The 19213-nt window shown below is 33.6% G+C and overlaps 2 protein-coding genes across 3 annotated transcripts; both read left to right on the top strand.

Moving 5' to 3' along the window:
- Window positions 1–3821: 3821 nt before the first annotated feature.
- Window positions 3822–10102, top strand: LOC104893298 (probable aquaporin NIP5-1). Its single transcript, XM_048643898.2, has 4 exons — window positions 3822–4472; window positions 8296–8715; window positions 9322–9383; window positions 9840–10102. The coding sequence occupies exons 1-4, from the start codon at window positions 4356–4358 to the stop codon at window positions 9997–9999; spliced, it is 759 nt and encodes a 252-aa protein (XP_048499855.1). The 5' UTR covers window positions 3822–4355; the 3' UTR covers window positions 10000–10102.
- Window positions 10103–13965: 3863 nt separating this feature from the next.
- Window positions 13966–17452, top strand: LOC125497539 (uncharacterized). Of its 2 annotated transcripts, XM_048644714.2 has the most exons (5): window positions 13966–14370; window positions 15576–15743; window positions 15872–15961; window positions 16113–16245; window positions 17190–17452. In XM_048644714.2, the coding sequence occupies exons 1-5, from the start codon at window positions 14137–14139 to the stop codon at window positions 17195–17197; spliced, it is 633 nt and encodes a 210-aa protein (XP_048500671.2). In that variant the 5' UTR covers window positions 13966–14136; the 3' UTR covers window positions 17198–17452. The 2 variants fall into 2 exon arrangements, with proteins under 2 accessions (XP_048500671.2, XP_048500672.1); XM_048644715.2 differs by lacking the exon at window positions 16113–16245.
- Window positions 17453–19213: the final 1761 nt, after the last annotated feature.

Here is a 19213-nt window from a genome sequence, read left to right as displayed (position 1 = left end):
TTTTCATTAGTTTAATCATTACTTAATCATGTTTAACCTTAGATTAGTCATAGATTTTATGTTTAATTGCTTAAACTCCATGATTAGTGAGTAGTTTCATATTTAGGGTTAGGGTGAAAGTATGAATTAGGGTTTTAAAAATGTTGTTGATGTGATTGTGATGTATGGAGAGGTTTATGCATTGATCTTGGTGTTTTGAGACGTTAGGATAGATATTGATCACATTTATACTTTGGTATTTTGATTTCAAATGTTCTTAAATCGGATTTTGAACTCTTTTATCATCCCCAAGAATCAACTTAATTTCCATACCAAGATATTGGATGGAAATTAAGGGGATCCTTCATTAGGGGTTTTTCAAACTTATTGAATCTCTTAATCAATTAACTAAAGACCATTCGAGAGAGGATTTAGTTGATAGATTAAGCGATTACTCTTGAGGACATTCGAGAGAGGACTCGAGTATTTTAGAGAGAACTAAACCTTGCATAATCGTCTTTGTTGCTTCACAATCGCATTAACAATCATCATCCGTTCTTATTCATACTAGTAGCCTTAACTCTAGTGTCTTTTATTTGATATTGAAACTCGTAATATTTGCTTGTTCTAGTTGTTAGATAGTCTTAATTGTTACCAAACATCTTTCAAACCCCCAAATACCTTTCAATTAGGTAGTCTAGACTAGATAAACTTTAATCAATCCCATTTTTCCTGTGGATCGACCCTTGGCTTGCCCTTACTATTCCCTTAGTAATTGCTTGTTAGAATTATAAATATTATTTGGAAAGTGGTTCTTAGTGCCTTAACGACACACTAAAAACCTCTTATCAAGTGCTCGCTCCTCCTTTTCCTCTGCGCTGTGTTATTTTAATTTCATTGAGTTTGTGACGATTATTCCTAACATTATAAGATTGATGTTGTACAGAGAAGGAAAGAGGCAAAACATAATTTAGATTCCATTAAGTAGATTGCATACCACCAATTACAACCTACCAATTCAAGTTTCATTACCAAAAGATTCAAACTTTTCGTACATCAAATTACAACTACCAATTACAACCATAACTTAGTCATTACAGTCTAACAACCATCCCAAAAAAAAACCCAACACAATCACTATACAAACCCTTCCCTAAACTCCCTAAACCAACTAACCTGAAAGTTTTGCTACCACAACAATTACAATAGTGAGAAACACTAAGAAGTTAAACCATCTGCCAAACAGTTGCTCACATTTCCCCATCTCCACTTTGGTATTCAACTGCATTTCTTTATTCTCTTCAAGCCAACAAACTTTATAAGCCTCCAAATCTTCCAATTTTTGCTTGAGTGTGGAAACCTCTGACTGCAACCCCCCTTTTCTCAATAAGGAGTTGATTTGTAACATCCCCTTGCCAAGGAATACAACCATCATTAAGCCATCTCCAATTAGGGGTGTTCAATGTCGGATACCGGATCCGATCCGATCCGAAAATCCGGATATCCGAAAATTTCGGATCGGAGGAATTGCGATCCGAATCCGATCCGAAATTTTCGGATATCCGAACTTTTCGGATCGGATCACCGGGTTCTCGGATCGGATACCGGATTTTCGGATCGGATCACCGGATTTTCGGATCGGGTTCGTTGAAATTTTTGAAAAATCCCGATCCGAAAACCCGAAATTTTTTCCGGATACCCGATCCGAAATATCCGAAATCTTAAAATCGGATTGGATATCCGAAATTTCGGATCGGATCGGCGGGTTTTCGGATCGGATATTTCGGATCGGATATTTTTGCACACCCCTATCTCCAATACCCGCAGCCTAGGTCATGACCAGTTCTTTTGGAATAGAACTTGCACCTCTTAGACCTTCTTCCAGAATTTTTTAGTATCCAAGAAACCAACCTTGCAACAGGGACACCACAGTCGCACATCCCTTCTCTTGGTTCACCCATACCATAGTCTTCACTTCCAGATAACATGTCCTTGAAATCCAAAAGGAAAATAGAGGATACCATAATTAAACCCTAAAGTACGAAATTGAAGAAATTGCACCCACTAATACCACAATTTCAATAGATTTAGGATAAACTCACTATTTTACAGAAGAAATTTGAAGCGTTGTTGCGTTGTTGTAATGTTGCTTTGTTCTCTTTATTTTTTGAGATGTAGAATAAATCTGGCTGGTTGGAGGGGAGTAAATGGAAGAAAGAGTAAATGATTGGTTAGATAAGTGGGAATTGGCAATTAAATGTGAGTAAATGTTGCTACTGTTGTTGTTAATGCATTGAAGGAATGAGGAGAAACCAAATTGAAGGAATGAGGAGAGAGATTCAGAGATTGAGAGGAAAGAGAGATTTGTTAGTGGTAATTGGAGGGGAAAAAAAAATAAATGGTAAAAATTGGGAGTTAGTAAGTCACGTGAACCGCACGTGACTATTTTTGATCGGAAAACATAAAGTCAACGCAGGAAAACTGTTAATGGTAGTGGTCAACAAAGTTAAATGTGAAACTTGGTAGTTTTGGACAAAAAAATGAAACAAGGTAGTTTTTCACAAAATTTGGCGAAAAATAGGTAGTTTTAGACAAAAACTCCATACAAATATAAGGGTTTTTTGTGAGAAAATACCTAATAAAACACAAGTTTTGTAGGGAATGACCTAATAAATAAAATTTGACTAAAAAATACTTCTGTTTGTTAATAATATCATTGTTTGAATTTCAGGCCAGAACACCAAATTCCGGCGTTAACTTTTTTTAACTCCAATTGACTCTTCCAATTCTCTCTTCTTGCCTTACATCTCACTGCTTTAAGCCCATTTGCAGTCACGCCGGAATTTCGTGTTTTGGCCTAAAATTTATCATAAAAGGGTTGTTATTCACAATCAAAATTATTTTAATAGGTCTTTTTAGACAAAAAAAAAATTATTAGGTCCTTCCTTACAAAACTTACTATATTTTTTAGAAACCTACAATATCACGAAGAAACTCGATGTATCATTCAGAAACATAATATATCATGTGAAAACTACATCATTTTTGAACAATACACTATACCATTCGTTATATCATGCAAAACTCACTATGTCATTCAGACACTTACTATCATAGAGAAACTACATATCTATTCTATATTTTAAGAGGGGTAGAACACCAAAAAATAGAAAAAAAGAGTAAAAAAAAATATAAAAAAAAGCATTACAAAAAGAAAACAGTCAACAATCCAAAAATTTCTAATTTATTAGATATAATTAACAATTGATTTAATTTTCTACATCTCCTAAAAGTATTAATTTTCTACTATCTTCGCACGCATCGCATGCATATAAAACTAGTCTATGAATATGTTAAAGTACGTGCCACGATATATAATACACAAGGTACATCTTCTTGCATGTGAAAATCAACATTAAAAGTAAATTTTCACTATATTACATATAATTTCAGTATTTCACTATATGTTTTCCTTAATAAAATCTACTATATTATATAAGTTCAATATATCTCTATAAAACTCACTATATGAAGTTGACATCAATTACCAACTGGACTAATATGGGGTTCATTTAATTTTCTTTTTATTAAAATTGATATCATAAGTTTACAATCGATACTATATATTATAAAATACTATGACGTTTCTCATGATTGAAGGGAAACGTTTCATCGTGGTACTACTTTAACATTGATTAGCTAGCTAGCATAAGAAGCGTTTCGTTTGTAGAAACTTGCACTCATGCACACATCAGATACAGAGTATTATCATATAGTTTGACTATTTCGAGTATGTTATGGTGGTACCAAGCAACAATTTGGCTCAGAGCCAACAATTAACAAAATTTGAGTGGACTAATTACTTCGTAAAGTAATTACATGCGAGAGCCAATCCATGCCTCAAGACACAGTGCAATAACAAAGCGATGAATACCAATATTAGCTAAATCATACGCAAGCGTTGGATGAATGCATTGAGGTGTAGAGTCAAACCTTCATATCTCCTTGGTATTTTTCTTTCCTAAGAAAACCTTGACAAGTTAGGTGAAAGGAGATGGGAGAGGTGCTATAACTACTAAATACATTGTTAGACTTGCCAGTGAATCAAGAGGTTTAAGAGTAACATAGTTTTCATGTTAGGTTGACCTTTAGCTCAATTGAAAATTATATAGTTAATATTATAATGGATGCACATCTCCTCTCTCCCATTTCATTTGATCAAGTCAAGGCACCTGAGTAACATAAATAAGGAAGTATAGACAGATTATATACATATACGTAATATGTAATTGAAAACAGGCATAGCTCATATATTAGAAAGGGAACAAAAATCAAGCAAACTAATTGATGTAAACACAAATTAAAGTTGTCCTAATATGTCGACAAGTAACATGACCTCGCCACCAGCAGAAACACCAGACTCTACCATACACCCGCCATTAACTACACCGCGGAAGACATCTAAACGGGCCCATATTACAGTTCTGAAGAAGGTACGTAATTTGCTTCCTCTTGTATCTTAAGTTTCATTTTTTATGAATAATAGAAATTGTGCAAATCATTAGTTATAAGAATAAAGATACTTCACATATAATATATATAGTGTTTACAATACAGACCTATGACTAGTAAAAGTCCATTATATCCTTTACCTATAATGTTACTCTAATACCTATAACATGGAAGAATAACAATGGCTTTGCCGAGAAAGCCTATTAAAGCCATAATAATGGATCTCCGAAGAGAAGTTGATCCTGTATTGTACGCCAATTCTCGATTCAAACCTCAATGCAAAGGGCCCATTACGTAGAAGTTATATATCATTTACTATAGTGGCTACGAGTCGTAGTTTTTCTTTTACCTATATGGGTAATTGGTCTGGTTTGGATCATACTATAGTGTTAGTGGCTACGCCTTACCATTACCATTCTTTGGCTAGCCCAACTTTAACTTCCTAAGCATATCTAATTCGTTGCTTCTGGTTAATGATAATATCATAAACCTCTGCACATTACATCCTCATACTTTCTTAAACAGCCCATCTGCTAGGCTTTGTTGTACTGACAGAAACATCTCCCATACGCTTCACATACAGCAGGCGCAACAAAAGTTGTTATGGTCAGTTGAGGATAAGCGACGCCTGGGAAGTTAGTTATAAAGAGAATGATGCTTGTGCTCATTCGCTTCTGAATCAGAGAGGGCTTCGTCTCTCAAATACTTCAAATATTGAGTGATTTCAACCTTTTAAAGTAATATAAATATAATTGCTATCTTGTAGTTAATATTACATTCATATTTTCTGATCTCCTCCATCTTCTTCTTCTGCAACTCCTCTCCTTCTTCACTTCTCTGATCTTCCTCTTTCTCTTACCTGATCTTCACGAGTTAGTCAATTCACTATTCTATTTCCAAAATCTAGCTGTCAATGCATTCCTACGAGTCTGCATTTGTTTCTTCCATCAGTTGATGAAGTGTCTCATTAGTTATGGTTCACGAGCGAGCTTCTTTTTATCAACACATATAGGGCCCATATTCCAATGCTACTTTTTTTTATTTAGCTATTGATTAACGCCGTGATAGTAATTATGATGATAAGTGCATTAAAATTAAGAGAATGTGTCTGTTTTCTTAAGGTTATGGACTTATATTTCCTCTGTCTCACAATATAGTGTTCACTTCTCATTTTTTACGATTGAAATTAAGGATTATAGTTTGATTGGTAGGATTTCCAAAAAATGTGTTTAATGAAGTGCCTTTTTTTTTAATACTTTTGTATTAAAACTAGTTATTTATTTTATTTTTCCTTTAAACAAAATCAAAATGTACTAAATGTTCTTTAGAATGTGTAAAGCAATAAATAGGATTACATGTTTTGAGATAAAAATAGGGGTATTTTGGAAATTTTTTTGTAGAACTTTAGGATAATTTAGTCCAAATAAATTGATAAAAAAAAAATGAGCACAATATTTTGGAACATCAAAAAAAAAATGTGAGCATTATATTATGGGACATAGGGAGTAGTAAAGTTGTAAGCATTTGTTTTAAACAAAAATTACATCCTCCCTTGGTCTCATAATATAGTGCTTACTTCTAATTTTTCACGGGAATTCAGGAAAATGTAAGGAATAGTAGGATTTCTCAAAAAAATATGTATGAAAGTGTTTATTTGGTACTTTTAATTTGTCTTGTAACTAGTTATTTATATATATTTTTCCTTTTAAAAAAAAACAAAAAGCAATGAATGTTTCTTGAAATGGTATAAAACAATAAATAAGGGCATGTATTTTGAAAAAAAAAGTAGGGCTATTTGAAAAGTCTGTCTAGGAATTGAGGATAATGTAGTCCAAACAAATTATTCCCTCCGTCTCAAAATATAGTTCCTGTTTCTTTTTGCACAGTCCTCAAGACGTACCTTTGACCTACAATATCTTGTATTTCGTATTAGTAAAAAATATAAAAAGTTAATATTATGAATATATACATTGTGGCGAATCTAACAAGATCGCACATGAGTAAGTTTTTGTATATACATTAGTGAGAGTATTTGGTCAAAGTTTTTAAAGTTTGACTCCCAAAATAGAAATAGGAATTATATTTTGGACAGAGGGAGTAATAAAAAGAAAACAAGCACAACATTTTGCAACACCCAAAAAGAATATGAGCACTATATATATATATATATATATATATATATATATATATATTATGGGACGGAGGGAGTAATATTTTTTTTTTGAAAAAAATCATAGTTTGTGATGTAATTAAAATTTTTATGTATATGATTTTGGTTGGCTAAAATGCAACTCATGCTCCATATTAAGGATGATTTGAGATTTTTTTTTTTTTTTTTTTTAAAAAAAGGATGATTTGAGATGGTTAAACGACAATTCTCTTATGTAATTAGATCATCAAAAGATATATTAGGTTGGCCGGTCTTTTATTAAAGTATTTTTTTTTCTTAGCAAGATGCTTGCTTTGAAGATCTTGAAACAGCTAGAGTCTGACTCTTCTCCTCCTTTTATGAATAATCTGCAATCAAAAATAGCTTTTAAAAATACCTTATTTGCTTTGAAACTAGTTATGGTACTTGGACGTTTAGCAATCGTGGGCGGTAATATGTTAAACTTTGACGACTTGTATGGTAGGCGGTAATATGTTAAAAGTAGTTTTATAGACGTAAGAAAACCCTTATGTCAATGTACAGTGTGATGAGAAAGTGAAAATCGATCCCCAAGCATTTTCTATTGTGTGCAAGTTAAGAATATATATTTTTTCTTCATTAATTAATTTTGTGTAAGTTCTATTGACTATCAATCTAAGAATAATAGCAAACAATAATAGAATATCAAATAAGAAAGCAGGAAAGAACACACCAGAAATTTTACGTGGAAACCCAAGAACTGGGAGAAAAACCACGAATCTGCACTAGGAATCAATGAATGTTTGATAGAGATTACAAAAGCACTCAAGAGCTCTCTCTAAAGCTTTTTCTCTCTCAAACTATGTGTTTAAAGATGAAGAATAATGAATAAACATGATTAGGGTTTATATTTATACCCACATTAATCATTAATGAAAAACCGAAAAAAAACGATCTTGCTCGTCAACCCGCGGCCGCGCTCGACATCCCGCGGGCTGGCAGTGCGTTTCGACTTTCAGCAGCTCTCGTCGCTGCGGGCGCGGGCCTTCGATCGTGCAGGTAAACAGCAAGACAGCAGCATCATTCTCTCGCAAACCTGCGGTCGCAGGCCTCCAACCCTCGAGCATCCCTCGACCATCTTCGACATCACTCGACCATTTTCGAGCCGTGCTGAACCACTTCGAGCCACTTCGAGCCACGCAACCTTTCTCCACTACTTACCCAACAATCTCCTTCACCGTTTTTTTCTTCGACGCAACCTTTCTCCACACCCATACACCCCATTGAGCCTCATATACTACCATATACCCAACATTTTGCATTACTATTAAATTATTAATTATCACTTTCGATGCGACACATACTGGGAATGAAAATCTGCAAAAATAAAGATTACATGTTTAAGGATGAGACTCATTACCATGTTAATGAATAAGAATATAACTTATATAAGATGTAAAAATCTCTTCAAAATATATATGATTCCATTGCATAATCACCATTTCAAATTGTTTATCAAACAGGAAATTTCATATCATATTTGTTTTACACGTTTATTCTTGAAAAGTTATTTTAAGTTGTTTCTATCATATATTTATATCAATAAAAAAGTGGAAATGTTCTTTCATAAAAAATCTACTCTAACTACTCCTAATATTGTTCATGTAAAATTACAGGCAGTTGCAGAATTAGTAGGGACTTTCATTTTGGTATTTGCAGCAACAGCAGGAGCTATATTGGACCAAAAATATGATGGGATTCAAACTCTACTAGGTAGTGCAGCATGTTCTGGCGTTGCAGTGATGATAATAGTTTACTCAATCGGTCACATTTCTAAAGCCCATCTTAACCCAGCTGTCACAATAGCATATGCGGCTCTAGGCCATTTTCCTTGGGCCCAAGTACCCATTTTTCTTGTGGCAGAAATTGTGGGATCTATATCTGCTTCCTTCTTGGTCAAGGCTGCTTACCACCCTTTCATGTTTGGTGGTGTTACCATCCCTTCTGTTAGTGTTGGACAAGCTTTCCTGTTGGAATTTGTTGCCACTTTCTTCCTCATGTTCGTCATCATCCCGGTTGCGACCGACGCTACTGCGGTAAGTAATGTGGAATAATTTATTTTCATACTAGAAAGCCTTTTTCGTTTCCTTTTAATCTACATACTTTATACTTTGTCATTATTTATATATACTTCACTTTGACTATTGTTAGTAAATTTTGCACGCATAAAGAAAAATATAGTCATCTAGAATCTTGTAAGATTCGCATCAATATATATATTTTCTAAAATATCAACTGAATTAAATACACTAAAGGTCAAATATATATGAAATTCAAACTATGCAGATGAAAAAAGACAGAGGTAGTAATAGTTAGCTAAGACCATGTTAGATTAGCCAAAACCACATATTGTGTGGTAGTTGCCCTGAACACGAATTTAGAGGGTCAATTATTGTTTCAATTTTCTTCACTTTTCATAATAAGTTATAAACAGGAGCGGATGCATGTTAATATTCGTGGGATCAGTTGACCCCACTTAAATCTGAAAATTTTGAAAATTTTCCTTATATAATTCGATACTTTTTGAAAATTTTCTTGTGAAATTAATTGTTTGAACCCACTAAAAACTAGAAATTTTATTTCGACCCTAGTTAATACATATTCTGAATCCGCCACTGTTTATAAACCTTATTAATTTATAGGTAGGCAACTTAGCGGGAGTTGCAATTGGAGGCGTTGTCATGCTTGACATTCTCATCATTGGGTGAGTTCTTAACTATGTAGTATGTATTATCTCTTCCATTATATATACTTGCACCATGTACCCAGACACATAGTAAAAAAGTGCTACATGCATCAACATGTGCATGATACTCGTCCACTCCGTTCTCCGATCCACACTCTTTATGTATCTCACATGCAGCAACAGGAACACCACCCTCTGTGCTCTCAAGCATGAGAAGTTCAGGAAGATATTTCCCTAAAGAGGATCTCTTACATCGTTTGGTATTATCGAAAGAGGTAATTTCCCCAAAGAGGATCTCTTACCTCGTTTGGTATTATCCAGAGAGTTAATTTAGTGGGAAAAAAAAATCTGAATCAAGTAGAAATGGATGTAAGAACAACCAAGCTAACACATCTTGCATCTTTACAATATCATAAAATTAATTAACTATGGGCTAAAAGTTATGTAAACTCACATATAAAAAAAATGTTGCAGGCCAGCAACAGGTGCGTCGATGAATCCAGCAAGGACACTAGGACCAGCCATAGTTACAGGAAGGTACACTGGAATATGGATATACATGTTGGCTCCACCTATGGGTGCTGTTTCTGGAGGAGCTGTATATGCACTCATCAAGCTACCTAAAGAGGACTAGACGTACGAGGGATTCTTGTAGGATGCTTCAAGCTTATATACATCTGACCTGCTGTAGTATCTGCATCCTAAAAGAGTCCTTGAGTTAAAAAAAAAAAAGAGAAGATATACCCCTAAAAAGTTTTCAAGTACATTGAAAATGCAACAAAAATTTATAGTTGCCCCCACAACTACACTAATTTGATTAATCTCTGAGCTGTATGCTTGCGTTTTACCTTTTAGTTTTTAATTTATTTGAAAACGTTTGGCGTAGGGGTGTGGCCTGCGGCCTGTGGCTTGTAGCTTGTGGCTTGTGGCCTGTGGCCTATGGTGCATGGTCTTGTACAAGTTTTTTTTTATGTGTTGGTTTGGTACAACTTTTTTGAGTGTATGAATTTCTTTTTTGTGCATATATTAGCAAATTAACTTTATATGATTCAATTATATCATTTTATGTTGTTGATTGTTATATATTAACCTCTGTTTCTAAATAAGTGCAATTGATTTGATTTTCACGATTTTCAATACACAACTTTGACCATTAATATTCATAATTATGTACTTGTAAAAGTTATAAATAGTTGATATTATGAAAATATTAATTGAAACAAATCCAACATTTTATATGATCATTTTGTTTGTATATATTAGCAAATTAAAAAAATACGATCGCAGTGAGGTGTGTGAATATTATGAAGTCAAATTAAAGTATTAGCCTTAAAAAGAAACAAAAGAAGTCTACACTGAATCAAACTTCAACATAGGCGCCAAGTGCTTGATCTCTAATTCACCAAGCCTCATATCTCATTCGTCTATCTTTAAACTTGAAACTTTACCGAATCTCTCTCTCTCTTATGCTGGTTAAACACCAAACACCGTAAGCACAACAAAGAATCTTCTTGCCTTCTTCCGCTTCTCTTACCAAGCCAATCTCGCTGAAACAACAAGCCAAGGAAAGACTACCAGCTGATTTAACTTGAACAATTCTTGGCTAAAAAAGAGAAATGGCATCTTTCCTAAGCTAAGTAAGACCGCTAGCGCTTTCTAACCGAACGACTTGTTTGTTCTGACTTCTCACCCCTTTTCTTCTTCTCCAATATCTCTTTTCAGGGTTATGGTAAGTACTGAGTAGAGTTTGAAAATCTTACAATAGCCTTTTTAAGAAAAAAAAAAGCTAAATAATACTTTAATGTGAGCCAAGCATTTGTACATGTCAGCATTACGTCATTTATGGCTAGATATTAGAGACAAATTCAAATACGATATATTCCTACTGTAAACTTGTATTTAAAGCAGTTTTGACTTTTCAAAATTAGTTATAGATATTATCCTAAATTATACTTTATAAATTTTGAAATCAATTTCTTTAATATTTAAATTTGATGTAATATAGAAAAATATCAATTATAATTTCTATGAAATAACCTTTATAATATAAGAATTTAGTTAATAATCGATGAAAAAATATGACAATTTACTTCAACATATTATCGTTCTCTGTAAAAAATAACTAGATACCCTCGAAAGCTTGATCCAAATAAACGAATATTTTTTCTTCGTCTTCGAGCTACTAATTGATTTTATTTCTTTGAGTTATTCTTTTTCCCCCGGTCTATTAATAACAAAACGGATTTTTCCAATGTATAAAATAAAAATCCAATGTCTTTTGCTACTATAACCTTCCCAACCACTATTTTTTGTCTTTTTTTCGACATTTTGCTTTGAAACAAGACAAATTAAATACAGATGATTAAAGAAATAGTGGGTTCTCGTTCCTATGGTTACTTTTTAAACGGTGAGGTGCTCTCTATACACCAGAGCCATCATTTTCGGAATCGATAACTTGTACAGTTCAAACTTGTTGGCTCTACCCATGAATAAATTTACGAAAAAGATAATTTTCCACTCTTTTTTGGCCATCTTCTTCAATAATATTATCAATTATGCCAAAAAAAATTATTTCACGAAAAAATTGATTAAGATTTAAATAGAGTTGTTTCGAAAATTACAATTTTTTTTGCATGTTTTGGTAATATCTTTGAAGTAAATTGTAATATTTTTAAAAAATTATAAAACAATTTTGTAAATCATAAAGTTTGACTTTAGTATATAAATTTAATATTTTTTCGTATGATATAGACTAAGTCGTAAATTATACTATTTAATTTCCAAATTTATAATTGCTAATTTCATAAATCATAAATATCATTTTTGAAATACCGAACATATCAATTTTAGAATGTAACTAATGGAAATTTAGAAAATAATACATAAGTTCTTTTTTATAATTGAGGTTGTTATATTAATAAAGCCTAATTGAAGGCTTGCATTACAATTGGAACATAACAACTTCCCCAAGAAGAGGAGGGCTACAAGATATCACCAAACGACAACGAACGACATTCGGAAGCCAAGCTACAAAATAATCCACAACTAATTTTCTTCAAAAAAAAAAGTTCATAATTAATTTTGAAAAGTGAAAAGTTATTTTAAATACATATACGCATATTAGGAATATAAAGTATGTGAAGTATCCATAGTAATTAGTCATAAATGTCATCCTTTTACGTGGACAAATTCCTGCCACGCGTTAATTTCTTATATATGCTAGCCTTTTTTTCAAGAAAACTATCATAAAAACATCCAAATAGAGTTGGACCTATATTTGTTTTGAGGGTTATAGGGAGTATCCATCAGAGTCACACTAATAATTATTTAGAGTTACAAGAAGTATTCATTAGAGTGGCACCAATATTTATTTGGAGTTACAGAAAGTACTCATTAAAGTTACACCGATATTTTTTAAAGCTACAAAAAGTATTCACAGGCCCGGTCCTATAGGTGATTTTGAGGGGAAACTGCTATGGCCCATCAATATAAGGGACTAGTTTTCACAAAGCTTTTAATATAGGGAAGCAACAACAATCATAATCAACAAAATGAAGCTTGGCTTAGTTGTTTGCTTTACACTTGCTAGTGTACTGACACGGTTTCGAAACCTACAAAGATAGAAAGTTTTCTTTTCTATTTTTTGGCAATGGTTTGCTTTTCTATATCAAACTTCTTTTAACATCTTTTTTATCTATATTTTTTTCTTTTATACCCTCTATCCCACAATACTTTATACACTTTTATTTTTATTAGTTGTACATTATCCTTTGCAATTTTTTTTTGATACAACGTTAACCCATTGTTATTTGAATAACTTTTTTCCAACACACATAAACCACCACTCTCTATCCTCAAATAAAATAACAACTTTGTTAAATCGTGTCACATCTACGTTTTTTCTTTAATAAAATAACAAGTGATACTAATCCTCTGATGTTATGTATCTTAGTAGGTATAAGAAGTGATTTAGAAGAAGGACATAATTAAATTTAAAAGTTTCCGCTATTTATTTTAACATATTGCCCAATTTGACTTTAATACTACTCAGATATATACATGACTTTCACTATCTCTTTTGATGTATGCTTAAGAAAAAAACATAGTTTATTTATTTTGCCATGTAAATGTCAGAAGAAGTGCTACTTAGTAGCGAAAACTTTAGCTCTACAACCATATATAAGAGGCCGTGAGATTTCGTGTCACCTAAGGCCTACAAAATGTGAAGAACGAGCATGAGTATTCATTAGAGTTACACAAATATTTATTCAAAGTCATATTTGAAGTAAGAATTACACCAATATTTGTGTAGAATTTAGAAATAATTATATGGATTTAAAGCGAAATACATTAAAAACAACAAATTGTTTTGAGCACAACAAGAATTCGCGCTTTTAGCGTCTGAATTTACCGTCCGGACCCATCAGACGCAAATTAGCGTCCGTTTAGTAAAATTAGCGTCCATCTTTTGACGGACGCTAATTAGCGTCCGGCTTTTTAAAATTAGCGTCCGTATTTGAAGCGGACGCTAATTAGCGTCCGTTGTACAAGTTTACCGTCTAACATGACGGACGGTATTCGATGGTCATAAAGCAAAACATGACCCACCTAATTTCCAACCCGATCTCTATCAATCCTTATTCTTTCTTCGTCTTCTTTCTCACCGTCCTATTTTTTTCTCTCTCACCATCGACCACACTTAGAAATCAGAAATTGACTGCCAAGGCAAACACCAATACAACGGAGAAGTGAACAGCTCAAGTGAAAATCAATGGCGAATTCATCTTCTTCACCATCATCTTCTTCAACCTTGTTGTCGGCTATGGCGGCAACATCCGATAAAGATAAAGAAGATATACTGGAAAGAATGCTTAACAACTTAGCTTTCTGCGACGACTCCAAGCTCGATATCTTACTTGCCAAGCTTCTTACTCGCCAAGCTTCTTCCTCGCGCTATCGCTGCTCTCTCTTCTCAATCTACTTCAATTCGATTATTCGAAACAAGGTCCTTTAACATTTTATTCGTTCAATTCTGTATTTCCTTCATTTTTGTTGGATTTGATTTCGTATTTGTGTGTTACGGCGGATTGAGTTATTTTGTTTCTGAGTTTTTACTGGATTTTGTGTTGTGAATGTTAGGGTTTTTGCGATTACTGATGAAATTAATCAAATTTTCAATGAATTAAGGTGTTTTTAATTGTTATAGTTGATTGCTTGATGATTAAGCATGGTTGTAGTGACAATAGTTTAGAATGCAGTTGGAGTTGAACGTTGATTATTCGTACTATTAAATTGTAGTTTTGGTAAAATTGGACAATGAAGTGATAGAGCGTTGCTTCTCCTTGAGAAGTGTGTGTTTAGGATTGGAGTTCAATGTCGAATATCCAGTGATGCTAGTTCATAACAAATTGGATATCTAATTCTGAATGTTCTGTATTAGATCATGAATGTTGGATAATGAAATCAATATTTCACCACTATAAATAGCTAATAGATGATGTTCAATTGCAACCAGGAAATGTTATGAACAAGAAAGCGGCTATTAGTAGTATGCATTAGGAATTTCTCACCAATGTCAATTGTAGTTGTTACTTTTCGGTAACGCCAGATACTGTAAGTAACGAGTTTTGAATAAGTCTAGGAGCAAGACATAGAGTTATAGTGTTATACCAAAAAGACAGAAATTTTAGATAATTGTGCTTCACCAAGGACAGGTTGTTCATTTACAAGACTATTCTGTACATGAAGGTTTTGGTTTGGATGACTGATCATACATTTAGAGTGATATGTGAGTTAATTGTATAGAGACTAACTAAAGGCAACTAGATAGGTGAAAAATTGGTAATTGTAACTTTTATGAGTTCAGATTTATCCTCGGGTAAGGAGATCATCAGAATAATTGATATGTCATCTCTCTTTGAAGTCTCCTATTGTTTGATTATGCTTATAGAAATGATGGTACTCTGCTCTTCTGCTATTAAAGGAACAGTTAGTAAGGGTGTCTAAGCATATTTAAACATAAGATGCCAAAAGGGTGTCTTTTGTTAGTTGATTGTAGTACAAGTTGGTTCCATACACACAACTTTGATGCTTTTAAACATGAAATGTGGGATCTTTAATTATTTAGATCTTCAGAGTATTGCTCGATTGGCTAGAAAGTGTCGAATTATGATTTTAGAATGATTGATGTGTTGTTGCTCCTTGAATTAGGTACTTGAAATTTTAAGTCATATAAATAAGCGTGTGAAGCATGAGCCAGGAATTGGCTTGCCATTATCCGAATTATGGAGTATGTATACAGAAGCAACCGCTGCTGCAATGGTCTGGAATTTTTGCATCATTTACATTAAGATGGCATTTGAGCGCTCAGAGATAGAGGTTTGAGTTGATTTGTTAGTTACCCTGAAGTTCAGTTCTTTCAGAGACATAAGTGGTGCTTAAAATCTATTTTTAGTGAATTCCTCTGGTAATTTGTTAACCTGTAAATCTGTAATGCTTCTTGATAGGTCCAGAAAAGTATGGCTCCCAAATTTTTGGTAGACATTTCGAAGCATCCTCCTCAGCATCAAGCAATAATTCTTAGAACTTGTGTAAAGGTATATTTTGATTTTTTTTGTACTATAAATCGTCACCCTCGAGGCAATGCTGCAAATTTCTCTGGTGTAAGTGGGGCTCTTGAGGAAATCTTGCTATGCTTTTTTAAGTCTAGATCTTTCGTCTAAACTCTTCAATAATTTCTAGCTCTAGGTCATTGGTGAAGCTCATTCTCGCAAATTTGACGATGAAATTGCTGCAAAGTATAGACTGATGAGAGGTCTCAGGACTGTGAAATATTTGTTGAATTTTGCCTGCATACAGTTCTGTACCAACCATCTCAAAGGTATATTTCTAGTGAGTCTTAAATGGTATGAAATTTTGAGGTTTTGTGGTCATTTTTTTTAAAGAAATAAGTAATTAAGATTTATATTAGAGAAACACTAATGGGGTGTCATTCATGTACAAGTAGAGGGCTAAGGATAAGAAGGCTTAATCCCTCAAGCTATTGTAGAGAAAATTAATTCCATAATCACCACAATAAAATTGATCATGAATGTTGTATTCAATGGTCTGCTACCACATTATACGTTTTGTTCTTGATATTTTGCCTTTTCCTGTCAACTTATGTGTTTATATATACAACAGTAGCTAGTTGCCTAGTCAAAACAACATTATTCAGTTGATAAAGATTTGGAAATTTGCTTAGTTTGGTGCTCTGGACTGTCAACTTAGAGAATGAAGGAGCCTGTAACGACATGTCGAATTTCGCCTACATTGTCTGATGTTACTATGATAAAACTATTTGTATCCAAGGCTTTTGTGTCTTTGATCATGATGGTGCAATGTTTGTTCTTGACATGACCCATAACTTTGGTTGCTTTTACCTTGTTTTTCTTCTTTACACCCCTATTTTCCCCTTCAAGCATTTCCAACCATTGATCTTATAAATGGACCATCTGTTAGGAGATGGAGATGATCCGTGTTCATAGGTAACATTGAACTTTCTGGTGGAAATAATATGTAGGAGCTTATTTGCTAAGCCTATGTCCAATTATTTTGCTGTTCCATTGCCTGAGGGCTCCTTCAGTGGAATCCGAAGTCCTCTATTGCTGCTCAGTGTGTATAGTTAGCTTTCTCAACTATACGATTACTTGTTTTGCATAACTACAGTTGGAAGTTTGGAAGGCATAGCTCACAGCTTGCTTACTTGATATTTGTTAATTTCATTAATTTCTTACTTGATATCTGGTTAATTTCATTAATTTCTTTGTTTTTGTTGATTTGCAGGGTTATGAGATTTGCGTTTGAGTTCCAGATTTGAAGTTGGTTTCGATCCAAATACCAGATGTGAAGTCCGTTTTGTTCCAGATTTTTGTTGTGGAGTTTAAATTAGTGTACATGTAATTATATGAGATTTGTATTAGATTTTGTTCTAAGTATACTAGAATTTAGTTCTAGAATTATTTTTTCACTTGTATCTACATTTATTATCAATAATAATTGAATTGATTACTTTGTTTCCCTTAATAAAAGAAGTATGGTATTTGCATCATTTAATATCTTATTACATTTAATATCAATTAATTAAAAGAAAAAAAGCTTCCAAGAGAAGGGTTTGTGAAAACGGTCGCTAATTAGCGACTGTAGATGACGGTCGCTAATTAGTGACTGCCTGGGCCGTCGCTAATTAGCGTCTGTGTTGGGCGATCGCTAATTAGCGACTGCCGAGGAAACGGTCGCTAATTAGCGACTGCCGAGGAAGCGGTCACTAAATTGGAAATATCAGACGCTAAATATTTAGTGTCCGCTGTGCGGACGCTATCTGGAGAATTACCGACCAAGGGTTTTGCATAAGCTGTTTAGCGTCCGTCGGCGGACGCTAATATATTTAGCGTCCGATTCCGTGTTTTTAGCGTCCGATTTTGGCGGACGCTAAAGGCTGACATTCTTGTTGTGGAAGACAAAAATTAAAATTGAAGCAAAATCCAAAAACTAGAACAAATTAAACCAACCCGAAGCAAAATGCACTCCAAGTGAATGTATATGGAGCACAAATGGCATGTATTGACCTTCTAAAGAGAGAAAAAAAAACCAACAATTTGAGGAAGGCAACATCCTGAGAGATGACGGTCTAAAGCTTCGAGTTGAAGATAACTGGTAGCCGAGGACATGATGAAAAGAGGGAAGAGAGAGAAAAATGGGTCATGCTTAAACTAGTTCCTGGAACTTCTAGAGAGACGAGATGAAAGTAAAATTGATAATGTTAGACCTAAATAGGACGCGCCACATTTGCTTTGAAAATTTTTAACTATTCCATTAATTTGGGCACTTAAACGAGGCGATCTAAAACATTAATCTAATCTGAACCGTTAGATTTTGCACAACCTTACCAAACCATATGGTGAAATTGCACACTTACATACTAGATATCTTTGATCCTCTCTTTCTCTCTCTCTAACACCAAAAATTCTCCTTGCAAAACCCATGAATATCAATCTTTAAACTTTCCAATAAAATTTCATACGAAGTTAATTAATTTGTTAGATTTGAATTTCGATTTATGATCCCTAATTTTCAGCTGCTCATGATTTAGGTTTTGTTTGAGTACTGCTTCAAGTTCGTTTCAATGGATTGAGATTAAGAGAAACTTGAAGGTAATTCCTCATGGATTCAGATTAAGAGAAACTTCAAGTTCGTTTCAATGGATTCTTATTAAGATATTAATGACATGTCCAAGTGGAATCCTCATCATTAGTTTTTAGAAGTAATCATGTTCCAAGTTAAACCATTTTCAGTTTTAGTTTCCCAAGAATTATTTTGTAAATCTCTTTAATGGGAATTAAATTTTTGTCATACATTATTTGATGTGACTATTTTTGTAAACTGTTCATCTTATTTATTTTTAGAATTTAATAATTTGATTAGACAAACAATAAATTGCATAAAATGGATGAATAATGTAAGCAAAAAATACCGAAATTGCCATAAAAACACAGGAGATATGCAAAATATTTTTATATTTCATAAAAATAAAAATAAAAGTACAACCTAGATTGAAGATTTTAAGAATCTTCAATTACAAACTTAGAACTAAATTCCTAAGTCTAGGCATGTGCTTGAGGTTTTGGCGATGACGGCTGGATTGTAGGCATTTGAATCAGCGTCAGAATCGTTGTTGCCATAGTCCCTCTTGGGCTTTCTGCCACTTCCACGAACTCTCCTCCTCTTTGCAGGAGGCTCATCATCATCGTCTTCCTCCTCCAATCGGTGGGTAGGAGGGGGAACTTCCTCTTCTTCTTCTTCCTCCTCTT

The sequence above is a fragment of the Beta vulgaris genome, chromosome 5 (assembly GCF_026745355.1).
Source record: "Beta vulgaris subsp. vulgaris cultivar EL10 chromosome 5, EL10.2, whole genome shotgun sequence".
Lineage (NCBI taxonomy): Eukaryota > Viridiplantae > Streptophyta > Magnoliopsida > Caryophyllales > Amaranthaceae > Beta > Beta vulgaris.
This window is presented reverse-complemented; position numbering and strand designations above follow the sequence as displayed.